The sequence below is a fragment of the Morchella sextelata genome (genome assembly GCF_020137385.1).
Source record: "Morchella sextelata strain SCLS chromosome Unknown scls_11, whole genome shotgun sequence".
NCBI lineage: Eukaryota > Fungi > Ascomycota > Pezizomycetes > Pezizales > Morchellaceae > Morchella > Morchella sextelata.
In genome coordinates, this window is record NW_025408626.1 from 1527194 (window position 1) to 1548936 (window position 21743).

The 21743-nt window shown below is 49.3% G+C and overlaps 6 protein-coding genes across 6 annotated transcripts; 2 read left to right on the top strand and 4 right to left on the bottom strand.

The window, feature by feature from the left end:
• Positions 1-2453: 2453 nt before the first annotated feature.
• Positions 2454-4504, top strand: H6S33_001819 (uncharacterized protein; the record flags this gene model as incomplete). Its single annotated transcript, XM_044833188.1, has 7 exons — positions 2454-2522; positions 2635-2875; positions 2938-2971; positions 2997-3437; positions 3521-3578; positions 3633-3713; positions 4058-4504. The coding sequence occupies 7 exons, from the start codon at positions 2454-2456 to the stop codon at positions 4502-4504; spliced, it is 1371 nt and encodes a 456-aa protein (XP_044693880.1).
• A 1183-nt stretch (positions 4505-5687) lies between these two features.
• Positions 5688-6407, bottom strand: H6S33_001820 (uncharacterized protein; the record flags this gene model as incomplete). Its single annotated transcript, XM_044833189.1, has 1 exon — positions 5688-6407. The coding sequence occupies one exon, from the start codon at positions 6405-6407 to the stop codon at positions 5688-5690; it is 720 nt and encodes a 239-aa protein (XP_044693881.1).
• Positions 6408-6959: 552 nt separating this feature from the next.
• Positions 6960-11433, bottom strand: H6S33_001821 (uncharacterized protein; the record flags this gene model as incomplete). Its single annotated transcript, XM_044833191.1, has 5 exons — positions 6960-9528; positions 9578-10147; positions 10397-10514; positions 10582-10952; positions 11012-11433. The coding sequence occupies 5 exons, from the start codon at positions 11431-11433 to the stop codon at positions 6960-6962; spliced, it is 4050 nt and encodes a 1349-aa protein (XP_044693882.1).
• A 586-nt stretch (positions 11434-12019) lies between these two features.
• On the bottom strand, positions 12020-13753 carry H6S33_001822 (uncharacterized protein; the record flags this gene model as incomplete). The annotated part of the gene is made up of 1 exon (XM_044833192.1): positions 12020-13753. One exon carries the CDS (start codon positions 13751-13753, stop codon positions 12020-12022), a length of 1734 nt encoding a protein of 577 aa, XP_044693883.1.
• A 1185-nt stretch (positions 13754-14938) lies between these two features.
• Positions 14939-16585, top strand: H6S33_001823 (uncharacterized protein; the record flags this gene model as incomplete). Its single annotated transcript, XM_044833193.1, has 6 exons — positions 14939-15010; positions 15108-15173; positions 15334-15420; positions 15557-15679; positions 15741-16154; positions 16208-16585. The coding sequence occupies 6 exons, from the start codon at positions 14939-14941 to the stop codon at positions 16583-16585; spliced, it is 1140 nt and encodes a 379-aa protein (XP_044693884.1).
• Positions 16586-17972: 1387 nt separating this feature from the next.
• H6S33_001824 (uncharacterized protein) lies at positions 17973-20508 on the bottom strand (the record flags this gene model as incomplete). The annotated part of the gene is made up of 4 exons (XM_044833194.1): positions 17973-18594; positions 18648-19699; positions 19771-20103; positions 20149-20508. 4 exons carry the CDS (start codon positions 20506-20508, stop codon positions 17973-17975), a joined length of 2367 nt encoding a protein of 788 aa, XP_044693885.1.
• Between the last annotated feature and the right edge of the window lie 1235 nt (positions 20509-21743).

A 21743-nucleotide genomic window follows, 5' to 3' on the forward strand; every position in this document is an offset into this window, starting at 1 on the left:
GTGGTTGATGGCCCGGTGGTGAAGTGAGTGATGCCAGCCCGGTGGTGGTGGATGGTGGTGGTGATCGATCTCGATCGGGCTACGTTTCGATATCGATATCGAAACGTACCTAGCTACTGCGATACTCTTAGAAACAGCTACATACACTCCGAGTTTCTCTATCCTGCCCTATCCTACACCCCAGCGCGCGCAGGATTTTGCTTTGGGACCGTTTGTTATTTCGCTCGCTAAAGCGCAATTCCCTCTCTCTCTCTCTCTTTCTCTCGTCTCCTCTACACAACCTGCCTCCATACCCTGCCCTGTAGCGACATACATGTATGTACATAAGGTACCGTATCTATCTATCGCAACTACTAGCTAGGTAGCTAGGTATAATTAACAGCACTGTATCGATATCGATATCGATATCTACAATCAAGACAATTCGATACCAATACCACTGCCCCGCGGAATGCTCGATCCCCCCCCCCCTCCCATCCATCTGCCTGCCCCCCCCCCTCCCCCCTTCGCACCCACCTGTAGGGCCAGTAAGTAGGTCTGTAGGTACACTCAAGCAAGCAACAGCTTCCTTGTGATGATCATTAAGCTGCGCGGATCCAGCGGTAGATCTGGTTTTTTTTTTTTTTTGTTCCACGGCCTATCTAGCTTACCATCCATCCATCCATCCATCCTGCCTAATAAATCCACCTCCACTACCATCCACTACCATCATACCCTATCCTATCAATATCGATATATCTGTTCTGTTCTATTTCCATTCCCCCCCACCCCCCACCCCCCCCCCCCCCCCCCCCCCCAAATACCAACCCCATCCAACCCAATCCATACCATACTATCCATTCGCACCATACCCACCGTACCTGACACCTGTAATCCACGCACCGCACCTCACCGCACCGCACCGCACCGCACTCCTCACGCCCGAAATCGCCCATGCCGTCCATCGCCATCTGTGTTTTGCAGTGATGAACAACACCTCCCTCGCGCCCCTACCCACCTTCCCTGCCTCGCGGGAACCCTAACCCTGGGCTAAAGGAAGCAAAACATTCCGGGGGGAGCTGACTGGCTGGGGGTAAATTATGGGTCCTTTTTTTTTTTTATGTATGTATGTAGGTAGGTTACTCTATGTAGGCACCGTGCCGGGCCATAAGTGCTCAGCCCAAAGAGGGTATGGCTAGCTTGTTTGAGAAGGATGGAGGATGGAAGAGCAGGAGGAGGAAGAAGGGGGGGTGAGAGGGGGGGGGGGGGCGATCGGGCTGGCTGCGAACTGGTGGGGCGCACATGCTGTTGGAGGTTGAGTGAGAAATTGTACATAGATAGAACGTCTCCACCCCCCCCCCCCCCTCCTCCATAGAGCCGCGTTAGCTGGTTGGAGCTCCCTTATCGGCGCCGAGTGAGAGGGTGTGCAACTGCGCGAAAAGGCGCACCGTGGCCGATGGGGCCCGATGCGAATTCTGGAAAGGACGGGCGGGGCTGAGGACGGGCGGGGCTGAGGAGGGGTTGTGAAGGAAATGGAAATGAGGGTGGGTGGGCAATTGAGAGGGGTGGAATTGCAATTGGGGGGAGTGAGGTGAGGTGTGTTTGTGTTCACTGTTTGCTGTCTTGTCGACCTTGTGGTTTGGTTTGGTTTGGTGGTGGTGGTTTTGTGGTTGTACTCCCGGATTGCGTAGATAGCTAGATGGCTACACAGCTAGACTGCTGGATAGCTGTCTGTCTGTCTGTCTGTCTGTGCAGTTTGTGTCTGTGTCTGTGTCTGTGCCTGTCTGATGTCTGTATGTCTCGTGACCCGCAGTGTCCCACGTCCCACCGCCGCTCGGCCCCTGGATGGAATGGAAAGTGCCCTCAAGGCCGTCCCAAACGTGTCAAGGCAGATAAACACGAGAGGAGCTCAAGTAAGGTATTGCGAACAGAACCTGTCACCGTCGCGCTCCTAGTGGAGTGGTGGGCATATCAAGAAAGAATTTGAGTTTTTCACGCACACACACACACAGACACAGTACACACACACACGACGTCGACTATAGATGAAACACTAGACTATAAGTCTGCCCTTAATTTTCACATGCAGCGTGCGCAATTAATTGCGTGCGAAGCTTATATATCTTTTTAAGAATCTTACTCGAGATTGCCGTCGCAGCTGGAACACGGTGAAACATTCACTTGTGAAAGCGCTATAGCTGCCCTTATATATGCCTTATGACATAGCTCGTGCCTGTGCCCGCCGCGCAGTACTATCGATAGCGGTACCTTACTGTATTACCAAACCTGACCCTTAGTTGCCCCCGAGTGACGGGCTGTGAAGGAGGCTCTCCTCCATGGCCGGGGGGGGGGGGGGAAGCCCTAACCCTGCAACCCCCCACCACACCCCTCAATATTTTGTTTCTGTCTGGCTAGGTGCTATCTAACGTCCTGAAACCCGTATACACACCGCACCCGCACACGAGATACTGCTGATGCTCAAGCAAATGGCGAAAACGACCATGCCGTCGGCCCTCAAGTTTGAGCTTACAGCCCGCTGCTCTGTCGGTCCCATTCCTGTCTCTTCTTTTCTAGATCTGCGCCTAGCTAGATAGCTAGCTAGCCAGAGACACACACAAGTGTAGATTATAGCTAATAACGCCGGCGACAATGTAGACCACAAGAGCCCGAGCTTCGATCCTACAGCTCCCCCACGGCACAGTCCAGACACCGCTATTCATGCCCGTCGCAACCCAGGGCTCGCTGAAGGGCCTGACCCCGGAGCAGCTGGAAGCTACGGGATGTCGCCTCTGCCTGAATAACACCTACCACCTCGGCCTCCGTCCCGGACAGGAGGTGCTCGATACCATCAAGGGTGCGCACGCGCTGCAGTCATGGCCCCATAATATCCTCACTGGTGCGCACGCCCATCGCCGTAGTAGTAGTAGCAGTAGCTGACACTCTCGCCCATCTAGACAGCGGCGGGTTTCGCTCCCCTCCCTGAGAAGTGCACGTAAGGAGCAATACTGACTGGTTAGGTTCCAAATGGTGTCTCTCCTCGACCTGGCCACCGTCACCGAACGCGGCGTCGAGTTCCTCTCCCCGCACGACGGCACGCCCATGCTCCTAACTCCCGAGCACTCCATCGCGCTACAGCACAGCATCGGCTCCGACATCATCATGCAGCTCGACGACGTGATCGCCACGACGTCGGCCGACACCGCGCGTATGCGCGAGGCCATGCTGCGGTCTGTGCGCTGGCTGGATAGGTGTATTGAGGAGCATGCGAAGCCGGATCCAATGGCGGCCGTAGAGGGACAGACGTATGCGAGTAGGCAGAATCTCTTCTGTATCATACAGGGAGGACTGGATCTGGAGATGAGGAGGGAGTGTTGTGAGGAGATGGTGAAGAGGGGGACGCCGGGGATTGCGATTGGCGGGTTGAGCGGCGGGGAGGAGAAGGAGAGTTATTGTAAAGTGTAGGTATTTTTTTTTGTTACCTTTTTGGGGGGACGGTGGTGAGGGTTGGTTGGGAGGGGTGCTGATGAAGATGTGAGGGTAGGGTGAAGGCGTGTACGGAGATGCTGCCGGAAGGGAAGCCGAGATATGTCATGGGCGTGGTAGGTTTCTACTTTCCTCTTGTACTGTTTGAGAGCGACGGTTGATGGTGGAAGAAGGGATATCCGGAGGACCTGATAGTCTCCGTCGCACTGGGCGCCGACATGTTTGACTGCGTCTGGGGCACCCGCACAGCTGTGAGTCTCCCTGTCCAATTTTATCCACAGTGGGAAGAAGGCATCTGGACCATGTTGGGGTCAATGATACCCATGACCGGAAAATCGGAGGCCGCTATATCAAGAGTGTTTATAGATACGCCACCCGCAAAAGGCTGCAGGTCTGGAAACTACGGGGGTCAATGATCTGATCACCAGTTTTCAATTCACACCTTTGGAGGGGTGACATATCTATACATCCCACTCGAAGAACTGGCCTCCCTTTTCCAGTCACCGGTATCATTAACCCCTATGTACCTCTTCTATAAAACACCCCCTCTCCACCCCTTACATCTCCCCAACTCAATTTTAATCACCCGCTATAGCGCTTCGGTAACGCCATAACCTCCTCCGGCGTCCTCAACCTCCGCTCCTCCACCTATGCCACCGACTTCACCCCCATCGACCCGCACTGCCAATGCCCCGTCTGCCGCCCCCTCGACTCACCCGCACCCCCACTCCTCAACTCATCCATCTGCCCCCCTTCATACGCGTCTGAGGGCGAAACGTACACGGCCAAGGGCATGGGAATCACGAAGGCATACATCCACCATCTTGTGGCGAAGGAAACGGTGGGAGCGCATCTGCTCACGATGCATAATGTGGCGTGGCTGCTGGCGCTGATGGCGCGTGCGAGGGAGGCGGTGATGGAGGATCGGTTTCCAGCGTTTGTGAAGGGGTTCTTTGAGGACTGGTATCAAGGTGAGAGGGAACGGTATCCAAGCTGGGCGGTGGAGGCATTGAGGGGGGTGGGGGTGGATTTGTTGGAATAGTAGAGGGGGGGAGGGGGGTGCGGTGGTAAAATAGATAGATACATACTAATATTAGAAATGCCATCCTGTTGTTTGGGCGTGTTTTGTGCGAGCGATGTGGTTCTGCGTTGATGTGTTCCGACCCGGTGGTGCGTGGTAATATGGATAGATCTAGACACAAGTGCTGGTCTGATTGCGGGAGCGGCGCGGTGCATGGAGAATCATGCGTGCTGACTCGTGTGTGTGGGTGAGAGTGAGATCTGATGATTTGATGTTCATGCACCACCAGTAGTAGAGGGATTGCGTACGAAACTAGTACATAGCCGAGCTCTAGGGGATCAATGCTAAGTTAAAGTGGGCCTGGTCGTGGTTAGGTGTGGGCGTTGTGACTTTCTTCGCTCCGGCTTGCGATATGGTAGGCGTTCTGTTATTGTACGTGCAGAATGAGAATGATATTCAGTGTATTGTGTAAAAGAAAAAAGAAGGAAGGGGAGAGACGAGGCTGTAGCTAATCCAACCAAAAAAATAGGACAGCGAGACAGGACACCAAGAGAGGACAGCAAGACAGGACAATAAACCCTCTTTACAGGCGGACCCACATATGAGCAGCCAACGATTATTTCAACAGGTGCGGGCTCGAGCAGGATATTGGATGAGGATTTGTTTAATTGCTCCATTGATGAATGAAAATTCTTACTCGATAGCGGCTGTTGTGTTGTCCTGGCTTCGTTCTTTGATTAATGTTTACGTTATGACATTTTTTTGGCTGTCATATCCGACCGAGTGATAACTCATGACCAAAATGGATGATATTGATATAACGTGCGTCTTATAGGTTTGTCTATAGGGGGAGCTTTGCTATAGGCGGATCGAGTTCGGTAGTAGTATGGGTCCCTTTGAGAGGCTACATCTAATATCGTGATGAGACTTGATTTTCGGGTGTCTTAAATTAAAACGAAGCTACTCGAGCATGAGTGTAATACATACAATGCTGTATATTGCCATACTTATAAAAGTACGGGTTGAAGAAGCTGTAAAAACCAACCTGCTACTAATGAGTCCACAGGAGTATTGATACAGACAGCCTACGTCGGAACCCGTGCATTTACACTATGTGGCAGCTGGTAATAGATATACTAAGCTTCGTTTTCTGACAGTGCATAGGAGTAGCCGGTAGTAAAATGGATTTTTATTACTATTAATTCTACCCCAGCATACTCCTCTTCCTCCCCCTCATCCTCACATCCTGCAGTCTCCTCAGCACCGTCTTCCCCCCCTTCCAGCTCCTCCCATAAGCGCTCAACACATCCTCAAACAGCTTCTCAGCCTTCGGATGCGTACTACTAAACGCCCTCTCCAGCACATACAAATCCACCGCCTTGTCCTCCTCCTGCGTGCTGACCTGGCCTAGCCCAAAATCAATCAACACAACCTCGCCCGCGCCGCCCTCCTCCTCCTCTACCCCCCCGACCTTCCGCACCATCAGGTTACTGGTCGTCAAGTCCCCATGGACAATATCCGCTTTATGCAGTCTCCCGACCGCCTCTCCGACACGAACCATCATGGCGTCCACCTTGCCCTCGCCCCCCGGGGATGCCAGGATCGCATCCAGCACCTGCCGAACACTAGATCCGTCGATCCACTCCATAAAGATGGAGCCATTAGCCTCGTCGACAAAGTAGACCGCCGGCACGGGGATGGCGAGACCACGCGCACGGACGAGGAGACGGGCTTCGGAGAGGACTCGGTGCTTGGTTAGGCGTGCGTCGAGCGTTGGGTGACGGTAGGTCTTGCGGGGGCGGTGTTTGAGCAGCGCGGGGAGTGTGGGGACGAGGAAGGTCGTGCGGTAGACGAGCGCTTCGGCGCCCTGGGATATCAGTGTTTTTGGGGTGGCATCGGACGGGTCGGGGGGTGGGGTTGTCATCTTGAGTTCTGGTGGGCGAGGGTAGGTCGGAGATGATGAGGTTTGGTGGGGTTGGGGGGGGTCACGTGCATGCCCCACTAGAGTTCTTGGCGAGGGAAATGATAGTTTGTGCAGTATTTATTGCGACTGCGAGTGATGCGTTGAGACTCGAAAAGTCAGCTATTTGAAGTTATACTTAGCTCTCGTGGCTGTGGCGGTTAAGAACTTTCATTGTACATTGATTTTCGTGATTTGAAATTCATCGGAAAGTTTTATCCATGTGGCTGTTCAACAAACACCCGTTTATCCCAACACAAATCAATATGACGTTCGTTAAATCGCTTAATTTTGTCAAAAAGCTAAATAAGAGGCTATAACTTGCTAGTACTCAGCCATCTAGTAGAAGTAATAAACACAACGCCCCTCATGCTCATGTCGGCCATGACTCCAACTGCCAATAACGAGAAAGAACCCAAGCAAAACACCAACCAAGAAAATATATAGGTGCAAGAAGTCCCCACCATAGATGTAATAATCAAATCTACACGCAAAGAAGTCTGATATACCTCTACGCTACTCTTTAACAAGCTGCCTCCGTCGAAACATTCTCCTACCTCTTCCTTTAATAATTAATTTGATCACATCTGGGCTAGCATCGTACTTGATAGCCAAGGATAGCACGCTGTTTCCATATGGATCTAAACAAGAGATGTCGGCGCCTCTTTCGATAAGGAACATGACCACATCTTGGTACCTATTATACTTAAGAGCGAGGTGAAGCACACTATATCCATACGTATCCGGACCAGCGATGTCAGCGCCTTTTTCAATAAGAAGCTCGACCATAGATCGCTCATGTCCACACCCGAGAGCTAGGTGTAAAGCACTATTTCCGTCTTGATCTAATCCAGAGATGTCCGCGCCTCTTTCGATGAGAAGCTCGACCATAGATCGGTCATATCTACACCTGAGAGCTAGGTGTAGAGCACTATTTCCGTCTTTATCTAATCCAGAGATGTCTGCGCCTTTTTTTAGAAGAAACTCGATCACGTCTGGGCCAGCTTCATTCCTGATAGCTAGTTGTAGCACACTATCTCCGTCTTGGCCTAGAGTCAAGATATCCGCGCCTTTTTCGATGAGTAGTTTTACCGTAGGCACACCTGGCAAAGCTTTACGCTTTATAGCTAACTGCAGCATGCTGTCGCCATGTTTATCCAATGCAGAGATATCGGCGCCTCGTTCGAGAAGAAGTTTAATCACACCTAGACCAGCTTCATGCTTGATAGCTAGTTGTAGCGCACTATTTCCGTCCTGATCTAAAGTCAAGACGTCCGCGCCTTTTTCGATGAGTAGTTTGACCGTAAGTACACCTGGCAAAGCTTTACGCTTTATAGCTAACTGCAGCATGCTGTCACCATGTTTATCCAATGCAGAGATATCGGCGCCTCGTTCGAGAAGAAGTTTAATCACATCTAGACCAGCTTCATGCTTAATAGCTAGGTGCAGTATATTCTCCCCATATGGATCTAAAGCGGAGATGCTGGCATCTTTTTCGAGAAGGTTCTTGACTGAATCGAGATGAATTTTGTGCGCCTGACTCGAGATAATAATCTCGGTTGAAGTTGTAATGATATCAAATAGTTGGGAGGTCCAACGAGAATTCATATTACATATTCTCCTTCCGACTGGATATTTATCTGACTCAACTGCCCCATTTTCGAGAAGATACCGTGATAGTTCTAGGTGCCCTTTCTTGGTGGCAATGTCTAAAGCCGTGTATCCCTTGTTATCTACTATTGAGAAATCGGCTACTCTGTTTTCAACTAATATCTGGATGATATTTTCGTTCCGTCTTGAAACAGCAAGGTGCAGAGGGGTTTGTCCGGAATTATCCTGGGTCGAAGCTTCAATAGAGTTCAAAACCGATAATAGTTGCCGGGTAGCCTTCTCGTTCCCCCGATAAGCAGCCATGTGGAGCGCTGTACGCCCACTATTAGTCTTCGAAGAAGTACTCGCTCCGTTATCAAGTAAAACTCGAACCACTCCAACGCCCCTCAGGGAATTAGGATCGGATGTTTTGGGACTGAGACTGGTATTGAGATCGCCGATAGTTGCATAATGAAGTGCCGTATACCCAAGGTAGTCGCAAGCCGAGATGTCGACTCCATTGCAGAGTAAAACTCGAACAACTTCTTCATAGCCTTTGAGTGCTGCCAGATGCAACGCGGTCTGGCCATGATGATTATGAATTGATGTATCGATTCCCTTCTGAATAAGTAACTCAGCCACAAGTTCTTGACCCTCGGACGCCGCAACGTGGAGAGCAGTTTGCTTATGACTATCCAGGACTGAAATAATACTCCCAACAGCTAATAACATCTCGATGACTTTACAGTGACCAAGAGCAGCTGCTATGTGTAGTGGTCGTTGTTCTTTTGGGAAACTATCATAGCCTGTGTGTTTTCCCGAGTTTTCTGGAAAGTTTTTGGCCTGTAGGTAAGAGGATACATTACCTGGTGACGTTACGAATGAGTGAACGATATCTTTTGATAGCTCCTCGTCACATATCACCAGGTGACTGCTCAAATAACGCACTGAATAGTCAAAAAATTGGCATGACTTGTATCGAGCTCTAACCTCATCATTCGACACACAGGCACCCTCAGTGAACACATCGAATAGGAGATAGGTAACACAAGTATTAACGACTTCGCAGGCTGAATCTAGTGGGGAGGTGACGGACGTCCTGATGAAATATTCCTTAACTGTGTAATGGGCTAGCCGGACGGTTCGGCTACTTTCGTCGATAATGACTAGGCCAGCACAAACTCCGAGAAGAGTAAACCTATCTGGGAAACCTCCGTCGTCTAGAACAAATGAAGTCTCTTGAATAGATACCGCAATCTGTATCTCTTCTATAGTAAGGGTTCGCCGAGAATTGACTAACCATACGAAGATTTTCAAAGCCAAGTCAAGACAAGAACCGCCTTGCCTACGGATGCTCTCCATGGCCCTGTTATATGTTGGATCTAATGGTCTTTCCTTCGTAGGAGAATTCTTGAGTCTTTCCAGCATTACCATAATTTGGTTTTTTGTCGTTTGCTCGCAAATATACTTAATGTGAAAATGAACTAACAAAAACCTAAACCTGTTAGAACGATAAGCAGAAACGGCGCAAGTATACTACTTACATCCCTTGAGAACAGTCTACAAGCTCAGATATAATCCTCTCTTCAAGATTACGATTTCCTTGACAAAGGCGCTTTGCACGCGGGTTCTTGCTAATTTTCTCCTTGATATAAAGACGTATATCTTCTTTCCTTGCCAAAATATCTATTTTTACTGCATTTCGAAGTGATTCTTGGACATCCTCGGGGTAAGGTCTACTAGTTATGAATATATTCATCCTGTCGCTTGACATGGAATGAAATAATTCAAGGAGCTCATCCCGTTGGTTATTCTCATCGTACTCGTCTAGGGCATCGAAAACAAAATATGTTTGAGGAAAAGAATGTGTAACTTCGAGTAAGGTCGAATATATCTCCTCGATATCAGGTCTCCTCCCTTCGTGCTGACATTTCGCATGGAGAGTCTCGATCCCAGCATGAAGGCTAGGTAACTGATACGCTAGCTGTTTTATAAGGCTGGCAATGACATTTTCAGGGCTCTGTTGATCAAGATTCTGATAATCGAAATATAAGTAGGCCACACCATAGCCCTCTGATGCTGCCTGAGATTTTAGATGATCAATCACCGAAGAACTGATTTTGGCCTAGTTGTCAGCTCTAGTTCATTGAAGAACGATCGATTATAATCATATAAATATATATATATATTGATCTAGCAAATAGGGCAAATTATACCTTAGGAATGTTTTTCCGGCACCCGCTAATATTAGGGATATCTCTTTTAGCATCGAACACGATAATTTCAAGAAATTCGGCTACCTACGAATACCATGGCCCCAAAGCAATCGCCCTTGATTCTGACACATACGCCATCCCACATACTCGGGTATTTGTAAAATCCATTGAGCTGTATTCCGTTGCCTCCGTTTTCTGATTTCATCGTGCTTACTGTGAAAGTTTTCTGATGATAACCAATCCAGCACACACTTACGTTTCTCCGCTGATAAACAAATATTAGTTAAGCATCCATCGACATAGCAACTAAACGAGATCCTAGCACTAGTTACCGCATTGTTGAGTATCTATATTCTTCGTCGACAAAGGTCGACTTTCAGAGCTAAGTTGCATATCTTGAATGGCAAGATTAATGCGACTTAAATCTCTCCTAATGTCTTGAACAACCAAATTCGTGTCTCGAGTAAGTTCTTGGGCATTGCGCGCGGAGAAACTGGTCCCCTCTGCAAGTATTTGGATATTATTCAGTGTGAGACTCGTGTTCTCGACGATGTTCTGGACGGCTTCGACGGACAGGTTTGTGCCCCGAACCAAGCTGTTGATATCCCGAATACTTAGATTTGTATTTTGGGCAAGTTTCTCAATTTGTTGGATGTTGAGGTCTGTTTTCTGGAGGCTTTTCGTGAGGTCATTTGAAAGCGATCTTTAATTACAGTTTAGTTAGTATTCATTAGAAATTCTCTTTCTCAAATTAAGACTTACATTTGATCAGCACTCAAAGCAAATATGAATAATGCCTTATACCGTTCAATTCGCGATATGTGTTGCATCGTTTCTGCCTCTTGTAAAGGCCATTTTAGCCTCTCCACGGATCCCCTAAACCCTGCCTTACTCGCAGATTCAAGCTTTGATATGACCATATTCAGTTCCGCAGCAATTCCATGTAATGGGCAATTATTGAGACCGAGTGAATGCAGTACGTGTAACTTTTGGGTGTTCTGATCTGCTATATGTTGGACCGAAATCAGGACTTTTCCAAGGGACCCTAACTCGCATACAAGATCTCCTAGGTCCTTTGGCGCTCGTTTTACCCCGCGAAGATACTCGTAACTCAAAGTGGTCGCTTTTCTGACCAACTCCACGATAGCGATAATGCTTGCTGTAAAACCGACAATCTCAGCCATGTTGTATGTCGATAATTGTCTGGTGTAGTGTGTGCCGATGTTCACAGTTGTAGAGTGAATGAGGAGATGATGACTTTCAGCCTTGTCTCGTGCCCAGACCTGTTTTGAACTATTCTGCATACTCCACAATAGAAACAGTCTGGGAACGAGTGCTTTCAGCCTTATCTGAGGCGTTCACTAGAGTACATACATACACGCATCATAAATATCACTTGAGTTCTAAAAAAAAAAACAATTAATAATCAATTTTACAAAGTATTTAAAACATGTTTATCTCCATGGCTAACGAGTTTGCAATTGAATGGGAAGAACAGGGTCTTTATAAAGCCGTGCATATCGTACATGGGTAAGATTTAAGGTTTCAATAGGCCTTGATTCTTTCCACGGCTTAGTACTACGGTAAAGTATGATTTATACAATATAGCTAATCAGACTCAACAATTTTATTACCGTAACGCCCATGTTCCGACCTATCATAATACAGTAGGAAAAATAATTATCGTATCGAGACAACGTAATAAAACATTTCGAACTTTGACAGAAGGCCAAAGATATGGCGAAAGAATCGTTGCAGTAGCACAGACGTTTACAGAAACTCTCCATCTTCCCTCCTCTTCCCAAATACCACCCCAACAACCTTTCCCGCTTGTCGAACCTTTACCCAACCATCTACCCCTTCCCTCTCCGCAATAAGCCTAACTGCCATCTCCGCCTGCTCAGAACTAACGGGATTCCTAACGCTTTCCCTGATTCCCTCCACTACCGACTTCATCGTCATATTGCTTCCTCTGCCAGCAAGCCCCTTTAGAATTGGCTCAATGTCAGGAATACGTTGACGGGCTGCATCACGCTCCTGCTCCTCCTTTGTAGGTGCTTTGGCTGCCTCAATAGCAGCGGCTTCAGCTTTGGCACGAATACGCGATAGCAGGGAGTCGCCACGGGCGACAGGTGCACCGGCAGTTTTGGCTTTGGCGGGGGATGATAAGAGTGCAGGTTTGCTGCGCTTCAGAAGATCGTCGAGGCGCTGTTGACCCTTTGAGTGAAGAACCTTTGATATTGTTTTGGCTCTGTGATGGGCATGTATCTTTGCCAGAGGAATTGTGAGGACTGGGGCGAGAGGGGCTGGAATGGCGTTTCCCTCTTCACCTTCTTCGCTCTCTTCCCCCTCTTCTCTTATTTCGGGCTTGATCTCATCCTCCTCGGTTCTGGGCTTATCCCCGTCCTCCTTAGAGTTGGTCTCTTTTTCCTCGGCGTTGGGCTTGACCTCAGCGCCTTCGTCTTTGGACAGGGGCTCGATGAATGAAGATGGCGGTGTAGGAAGGGCGGTTTGAGCTTTGTTCGACTCGTCGAGGAAGGAGTGGGTCCGTGATAGGAAGTCTTTCTTCAAGATATCGGTGTTTGTGAGTTTACGAACCTTCGTCTTCTCAACAAAATCGATACAGATCTTATTTGAGCCATAATCAATCAACTTCAATCCGCCTTCTGTATTAAAGTGCTCTTCTGAATCTTTCGTTTCAGAAGAGTAGTGTGAAAGGTACACAATCCTTCGTACATCCTCTAGTGTGATATTGCGGCGGCATAGCCTCTCGACATGTAACTTGATAGCAGAGAATACCGGTGGTTGTATGCTATTGCTGTGATGGGCTCTATGTAGTAGAAGCGCAGTGAGAAGAGAACTATGGAGTGATTGCAAAAGTACCAAATCCGAGGGGAGTTCGGTGGGCGTTGTTGATGTAGATGGAGGGGGATCATCCGGAAGCGCTGGACTTGAGGTAGCAGGCGGAGTAGGGAGATCCGTGCTTTCAAGAGACTTTATTTCCCGCTTTTTTGCGGGTGTAGAGATATAGTCATCAAGCAACGTCCGCTTCCTTTTACCACCTCCAGGAGTGGCAGCGGGCGCGGGCGGCGACTTCTGGGCTTTTGACTTCTTTATAGAACCGATAATTTTTGCGGGTTGAGGTTTGGTTGGTTTGGCTTTAGCTGGCGCAACTTCAGTTGATTCAACTTTGGCCTGTTCAACTTTGGCCTGCTTAACTTTGGCCGGTGAAGGTTTTACTGATTCAACCGGTGATGCCAAGTCAACTTTTTTAGTTTCCTCACGCTTGACAACAACATCTTCGTCGCCATCCTGCCTAATCTCGAAAGCAGGAGCAGGGGCGACGGTATCCTTCGTCGGCTCCTTTTTCTTTGTCTCTGTGATGCTTCCAGCCTTCCCTACCAGTTTCCCGGGCCTTGGTATGTTCTTCCCGACGGTTGAGAACGAGTGGAGTGTCTGTGTCTTCACTGCTGCCGCAGCGGCGACTTTGCGTTTTGGAGGCATTGTTATAGTTGATGATGTTAATACTCTGTACACGCTGCTTGTTGACTGAAAGGTACCAAAGCAGCGAGAAGTATTATACAGGAATATTATACAGGTCTTGTTTAGGCGGGTTTCTTCTTTTTCTTCCTGGGTTGGTGTGGTAGTGAGGTAGGAAGATGAAGAAGAAAGGGAAGGGGATGGAACGAGGAAGGCTTTGTTGTTACCCCGTTGCCTAGGCTACGGATTCCTAAATGACACGCGCAAAGTGGAAAAAGTTGGACGTGCCACACGCGTAAATTGAAAAATTTGAAGTGGGGAGAGGTTTGGTCTTTCTTAAGCTTTCTTAAGGCGCGCTTGCATTTCAGGGATTTTCTATTAAATGAGCAGTAAGAGCTACTACATGTCTATGAAAAGAAGGTCAATGATCATCTCGATATTATGTTGCTTTCACTAGAGATAGAATTTGATCCTTCGCTGAGAAGATACGCTCTGAATACTAGTAAAGCTTTAAAAAGATTCTATTTTGACATTTTAGCATTGCAACTGAACACCTTAATATCATATCAGTGAACTGTAAGAACAGCTGTACCCACAGAGGCAGACTGAACTACATAGTTGAAATTCTTCACCAATAACAATCAGCTGGAGCTGTGAAGGGTACTCGGGGCAGGTAAAAAGTACCGGACAATGCAAGTTTTGTCTCTGGGGTTTTTTACAGTAGCTCACGCCTAGCACGCACACCCATTGGTGAACCAAAAACATGCATTGTCCGGTACTTTTTACCTGCCCCGAGTACAAACATCAATCTATGGAATAGAACGGATATTAAATAAATGGCAGTAGAGTTTCGTATCAATTATTAACACTCCTGCGTTGAGTTCAAAGTTATTAGACCACGTCAGGCCCATACACCTTTGACTGCTATCAGATGGATTGATTGATGACTAAGACTCCCACAAACCCGCAGACCCGAAAGCCGCCTGGAACGGCAACGGCAGGGAGACGCTGAATGACGCCCCCTCTAAACGCTTGTCTAGGAAAGCGCGTGTGTGCATAAACTTGCATAAACTAGGTAAGTCTCAAGACGAAACCCCCTCCATCCGAAATCGCTCTCCATTGCTCCTCCTCTCTTCTCCTCTGTTTAACGCTTGTACCTAGAATACCGATAAGCCTCTTCTTCTCTCTTCTAAAGTTACCTCTAAAATTATGTTCGCCGCTCGCTCTGCCTCCCGGAGCCTCTTTGCTGCTCGACCACTGGTCCAGTCAAGAGCCGCCCTGGTAAGAGTTTTTTATTATTTGCTTTTTCTTCTTGCTTTATTGAAATATATCGAAATTCAATACGGAAAACTTTTCTGACCGAAAGGAAACAATATAGTTCCGAAGAGCATACGCCACCGAACAGAAGAAGATCGCCGAATTCAAGGGGAAGAAAAATGCAGCTGTTCGTAACCCCCACTTTTCCCGCAGAAAACTTGTAGTAGTAGTGCTACATCAACACATCTTCACCGAGAACAACGAACGAAGCGGGTCTCCCGGAAGATGCTGTGATGAGTGTGCTAGTAGGCGAGAGAGTCAAGTTCATGAGTTGATACGGCTTGTAGGGAAACTACACAGTAACCTTCATCGAGGGTGACGGTATCGGCCCGGAGATTTCCAAGTCAGTCAAGAGCATATTTGCTGCTGCTAAGGTATGCTCTTCGAATCCTGCAGTTTTCTTCACTTTCCTGTATTGCCACATCTTGTGAAACCGTTATCGCTGTTCCGAGTGATAAGCTCGTACCCCCACCTCATTTTCGTGATGTCAGCGGCTGATACAGCGCACAGGCCCCTATCGAATGGGAATCCGTCGATGTCACCCCAATTTTGGTAGACGGAAGAACTGCGATCCCCGATGCTGCGATCCAGTCCGTCAAGAAGAACTTGGTCGCCCTCAAGGGACCCCTAGCTGTGCGTTTCCTGAAGCTAGCGTTTAGTGTAGCAAGGCATTTTAAAGCTAACCCCATCTTAGACCCCCATCGGAAAGGGTCACGTCTCGCTCAACTTGACTCTTCGTCGTACCTTCAACCTTTTCGCCAACGTCCGTCCCTGCCGCTCTATCGCCGGTTACAAGACTGCGTATGATGATGTCAACACAATTCTCATCCGTGAGAACACCGAGGGAGAGTACTCTGGTATCGAGCACGTCGTTGTCGACGGTGTGGTTCAGTCCATCAAGTTGATCACTAGGGAGGCTTCCGAGAGGGTTCTGCGATTCGCTTTTCAGCACGCCCAGATGATTGGAAGGAAGAAGGTCCGCGCTGTTCACAAAGCCACCATCATGAAGATGAGTGATGGTTTGTTCCTGAACACCGCAAACGAGATCGCCAAGGAGTTCCCGGATATTGAATTCGACGCTGAGTTACTGGACAACGCTTGCTTGAAGGTAAGCTCCTTGAGCTATCGAACAAATTGTAGGCTGATAATGGCTGTGAATAGATGACTACCAACCCCGATCTCTACTCCGACATTCTCCTTGTTATGCCTAACTTGTACGGAGACATTCTCTCTGATCTCTGCGCCGGTCTCATCGGTGGTCTTGGTTTGACCCCCTCTGGAAACATCGGAGACGAGTGCTCCATCTTCGAGGCTGTCCACGGTTCTGCACCTGATATTGCTGGAAAGGACCTTGCCAACCCCACTGCGCTCCTCCTGTCATCAGTCATGATGTTGCAGCATATGGGGCTCTCAGAGCACGCCGAGAAGATTCAGAAGGCCATCTTCGCAACCCTTGCCGAGGGTAAGTCCTTGACTGGAGATCTGGGCGGAAAGTCAACAAACACCCAGTACGCCGATGCTGTCATTAGCAAGTTGTAAACACCTTTTCTTTTTCAGCATAGAATTGAGAGGGTCAGTTAATGGGGATTTGAGGGGCTTAATGGTTGAGAGATCATGCGCCCATGGGCTTGAGATAGATGGGTACAATAGTAGTTAGATATCTTTCTGGAGGGTTGGATTTTTTTTTAAAAAGACTCGTTTTGTTTCCCACCCCCCCTCCCCTTCCCCCTTCCACCATTTCCTTTTTTTGCTATCGTTATGGCGATGTCGGGGGGTGGTGGTGTGAGGTGTATGATGGGAATATATCCGCGGTTTTTCTCTTTTTTTCCAGACATGACCTGGGTTTTATCGGATGGGGGAGGGATCTACGGGATTGTGCACGTGCCACGGAGAGATGCGCCCTACAGGTGGGATTAGATTCATGTGCTATCACTCGCGTAAGATTTAGGGTGACAATGCGGACATCCGCCTACAACCTGAAACCAATGCTTATCTATCCCCCACTCCCATCCATCCAACCATCACATACTGATCATTAACGCTGCGAGCCATACTACGAGTGATATTCTATGACCCAACAAACACCCAACAAGATAAACGAAACATTCACGAAAGAGTCTCGCCGTAGTTGGGCTAGGAGCAGTCTTTCTAGAGCAGAGGGCTGAGGATTTGGACTACACAGTCCCGTTTGAAAGGCTAGAAATCCGGTTCCAATGCGGCAGCTCTAGGCACCGCCCTCAACCCGTCAGCTAGGCGTGTGTTTGTATCCTTACAATAATATCATTGGCTGTAGATTCCGTGATGTCCTGTCCCGTTCCCCTTACACTATTAACAATTTGTCACTACCCACACTCACACTCACACTCACATTCGCATTCACATCCATACCAAACATCCATAACTTGGTCGGCTGGTAAGCTTATTAGACATGTATATATGCCACGATGGTATTCTCTCCCATTTTCCCCTCCGCTGCCTAACACCCCCGTCTCCCTAACTTCCCCTCATTCTCACACACCCAACACACCCATCAAAGAGCGCAAAACGCAAACAGTAAAAAACAAACCCGCCTCTTTCTATACAAAAAACACTTTCCTTGTCGCGGCTTACAATATTACACTGATACCCTACATACCCAGACACCCCCTATGATCAAGGACTAAAAGAAGAAGAAAAAAAGGAAGAAAAGAAAAGAAGGGAAAAAATCTATTTTACAAGCACAAAAGCAACCGGAACATGTATAGTTAAATAGCCCTACACATGCGCACAGACAGCACCGTCACCGTCCAAAAAAAAAGTACACTTAAAAACACATTCAAAACTGAAGAAGAAAGAAGAAGAGAGGAAAAACTCCAGCAAAATCCTACGGGGGAAACAAAAGCCAGAAGAAAAAAAAGTACTAGAAGAGAGCTAACCTAAACCTAACCTAACCCAATATAATTTTTGTACTCAGCCCCTCCAGGAACCCCGCAAGATCCTCCTTCCGCACCTCCACAACCGTCGCCTCAAAGGCATCGATCCTGATGCGCGCCTGGGTTGTGCTCGCCACCTCCTGGAACGCAATTCCGAACTTGTTTCTCCCCCTCCTTCGCTCCTCCTCTTCATCCTCCTCGTCGTCGTCCTCTTCCTCCTCTTCTTCCTCCTCATCATCGCCATCCTTCGCCGGCTTCTTCCCCTTATCTTTCTCCTTCTCCTTCTCCTTTTCTTTATTCTTCTTAGCACCTCCCGAGACTCGCCCGCCAGGAATTGTGCCAACGACGATATAGACTCCACGGCGCTCATTCAACGATGCGACCACGAGCGGGAGATGTTTTTTCCGTTCCTGCTCGCGCTCCTGCTCCAAGATTGCGTCTCCGAGCCAGAGCGCGAGCTTCGACACCGCGTTGGGATGTGTGAAGATTGCGACGTCGGGGCCCTCCTTGACGACAGCGAGACGGTATGCGCGCAGCAGGCGGATCTGGCGCTTCTCGATGAGTGCTGTTCCCGTGCGCAGGATTGCGCGGTGCAGGTCCATTGCTGTTGGGAGCGCTAGTTTAAGGGCTTCTATGCTACGGCGTGTTAGCTGACTTGATATGTGTGGGCCCAGGAGGGGGTGTTATACTCTTCCAGTGCGTCATAGGCGCCCCAGAAGTTCTCGATCCACGTCTCGGATTCTCTGTTCTCCTCACGGCGGCCCTCGGCTTCGCTTTCGATGACTTCGCCGTCGCCGAGACGGACTGCTGCGAGTCCCTTTTTGCCGATTTCGAGGAGGCCGCCAATGACGTATGCGACGTCTACGGCGCTCAAGCAACCGCTCCAGCCCCAGCAGCGGACAAAGCCTTCTCGGACTACACCCTCGAGGCCGTATAGTGGCGCATATTTTTCTAGGCGGTCACGGAGTGTGCGCTTTAGGTCCATGTCCATGTGTGTGTAGCTCTGCTTGCACTGGTTGAGGGAGAATCCCATCTTCGCCAACAGCTTATGCAGGCGCTTCCGCCCGTGCTCGGACCAGATGTGCAGTTTAGTCCCCAGAAAGCTCGAATGCAGCATCGAGTCGTATAATGACCAATGCCGAATCAGCATGAACCTGAACTCGGGGGACATCCGTATCGCCTTGTCGTCTGGTGATCGTGCTGTGGTCTGCAGTGAGTTATTGGTCGCACTGCTGGAGCTGCCGCCAAAACCACCGGCGCTGCTGACCTCTGGGGGGTTGAGACGTCGGACCTCGTCTCGGAGGACGCTGCGGATCTGCTCTTCACGGGAACTGACCCAGCCCATATCTGAGGACTTTTTCGGGGGCCCAGATGAAATACCATGGCCGTAGATCTCGCCGGAGGAGACGCCGACAATTGCTAACCAGAGAAGATCGTTATCTTCGCGGCCAAGATCGGAGGCAAGGGAGTACAGAAGGCCGGAGATTGGTTCGCCGTACCAGGTGCCTTGGGAGTAGTAGTTTGCGATTTTGGATTCGTGCTGGGCTCGGAGCTTTCGTAATTTTCGGCGGAGGTGCTTTGCGGTGGGCTGTGGACGGCGCGGTAGCTGCTGCGAAGGTGATGATAACGGAGAGTGGGATCGTGCGGGTGGAGGAGACGAGGCCATAGCTGTGGTGGGTACCGTAGTCGCCGAGAGGAGCGTATACGACTGTAGGAGCGGTGTTGAAGCGCCGGAAGATTCCTAGGGTCAATGATCAGTAGCTAGAAGCCGTAAAAGTAGTAGACCTGTAAAATTCCAAGTGCCATAAATACCTCATCATTACTACCTCGGCGTCTTCTCCGGACTCTCGAACTCCCATCGTCGTCCGAGACATCCTCAGGCTCATCCGAGCTCTTCCTCTTGCGCACATTGGCCCCCTTGACCCCGGCCAGCATCCCCTCATCCAACAGGGCTCCACCCCCATCATCCTCATCCGTGCTGTGTGCGCTCGCATCCTCCTCATCTTCCCCTTCATCCTCCTCCTCATCCTCACTCTCGCTCTCACTATCTGTCTCCGGCATCTCGACCAGCGCCCTAAATGCTACCCCCTCCACTCTGAGGTCCTCCTCGATATCCCCGTCGTCCCAGCACTTTACCCCGCCCAACTCACCAACACCATGCCTGCCCCCCTTTACCTTCCCGTCGCCCACAAAGACATTGTATAGATTCCACGGGCGACGCCCGTCAACCACCCAGCACTCTACCGCCGCACCCAGGTCCAGGAACGCCGCAATATCCACGAGACCACCGAGGCCCAGACAGATCACAAATCGCAAGTCTTCATTCTCACGGACGAGGGTATCGTTGAGCCGCTCGAGCTCCTGGTACCCCGACACTGGATGTATCTTGTGCGGGATGTAGTCGCGCTTGAGGAGGTGGGTGAGGATGCGTGTGGCGCAGAGGGAGTCGATGTCGAGGGCGCAGAGGATCAGGATGGACGGGTTGGTCGAGTGAGCGTGCGATTTGAGATGTGCATAGGCCGAGGCGAGGAGCGAGCGGGGGATGAACATCGTGGGGTGGTGTTGTGGCGGTGTTTTTTCGGCGGCGACTTTTGGACGGCCCGGGGGTGTGGGGGGGTACGGTTTTCGAGGTGTTGAACGCGTCCGACGCGTTGTATTAAGTGGTCTGGAAAAGAGTGCGTGGGATCCTGGCTTATGCAACAACTTCAATGGATGGATTCGGCAGTGAGTATCTCCTAACCTCCTAAGAATATCTAGGGAACGTTAATGGGGGCGTAAAGAGAAGAGAAGAGAGAGAGCGTGTGTGTGTGCAAGGTAAGAGCAATAATCATCCAATACGTTCGTTACGTAGAATTAGGAGCAGTACTAGGATAGGAGCAGTGGCCAACTTCTGCTGCAGAGAGAGAGGGAGAGAAAAGAGAGGAGAGAGAGAAGAGAGGCCACAGTGAGCGTGAGAGGGTTGGGGAGACGTGTAGAATGCAAATCACATCCCTGACTGACTTGACCGACCGACTGTTCCAGCCAGCCACTTCTCTCATCCCCTGTCTTCCCCTGCTAGAGCGCGTACAGCACTTTACTTACATATGCAGGAGAGATTGCTTCTAGAAAATTACATTTCCGTCCAGGAACTGATATAAAATCTCCATTGCTATATCATAACGGTGCCTATATACATGAGTAAGTATCTGGAAAAACTTCAACTCAAGAATCCTTCCTTCAATTCCAAAAAATAAGTCTTCCCGAGCGCACAGACCAATGATTGCACAATCCCGTCCTTTGTTCTCGGTAACGATCAAGTTGCGGCTATCGTCTATTGGGAACCCTAACCCACACACACACCCGACTCGGAAGAATTCTCTTTTATGTCGAACTGTAGTTGGCTGTATTTGCGGTATAGCGACAATAGTATTGGCCAAAGTATTGTGTTGGGTGGAAGTGATATTCCATGATCGAAGAAGTGCAGTGATATGCTATGAGGCCAGCCAACAGCCAACTGCATTATACCCGAGCTTGAAGAGGCCAAAAAAGTGATATTTTCTCTTCTCTGTTACCCTGGATCAATTACATTTCAGACTTGTGTATACCGGTTCAATACTGCAGTCCCGGACTCTGTTAACAAGACTAGAAATCTGGGGGGGCACTATTCTCAAGTATTGGTACTTACTACAAAATCTGTGCCAGAAATGAAATCCAGATGAAATCCCATGGGCAGAGAAAACAACCAACCATCATACGCTGGGAGGAACCAGCAGTCCAAAGCTAGACAGAACCAAGTAACTCAGTCC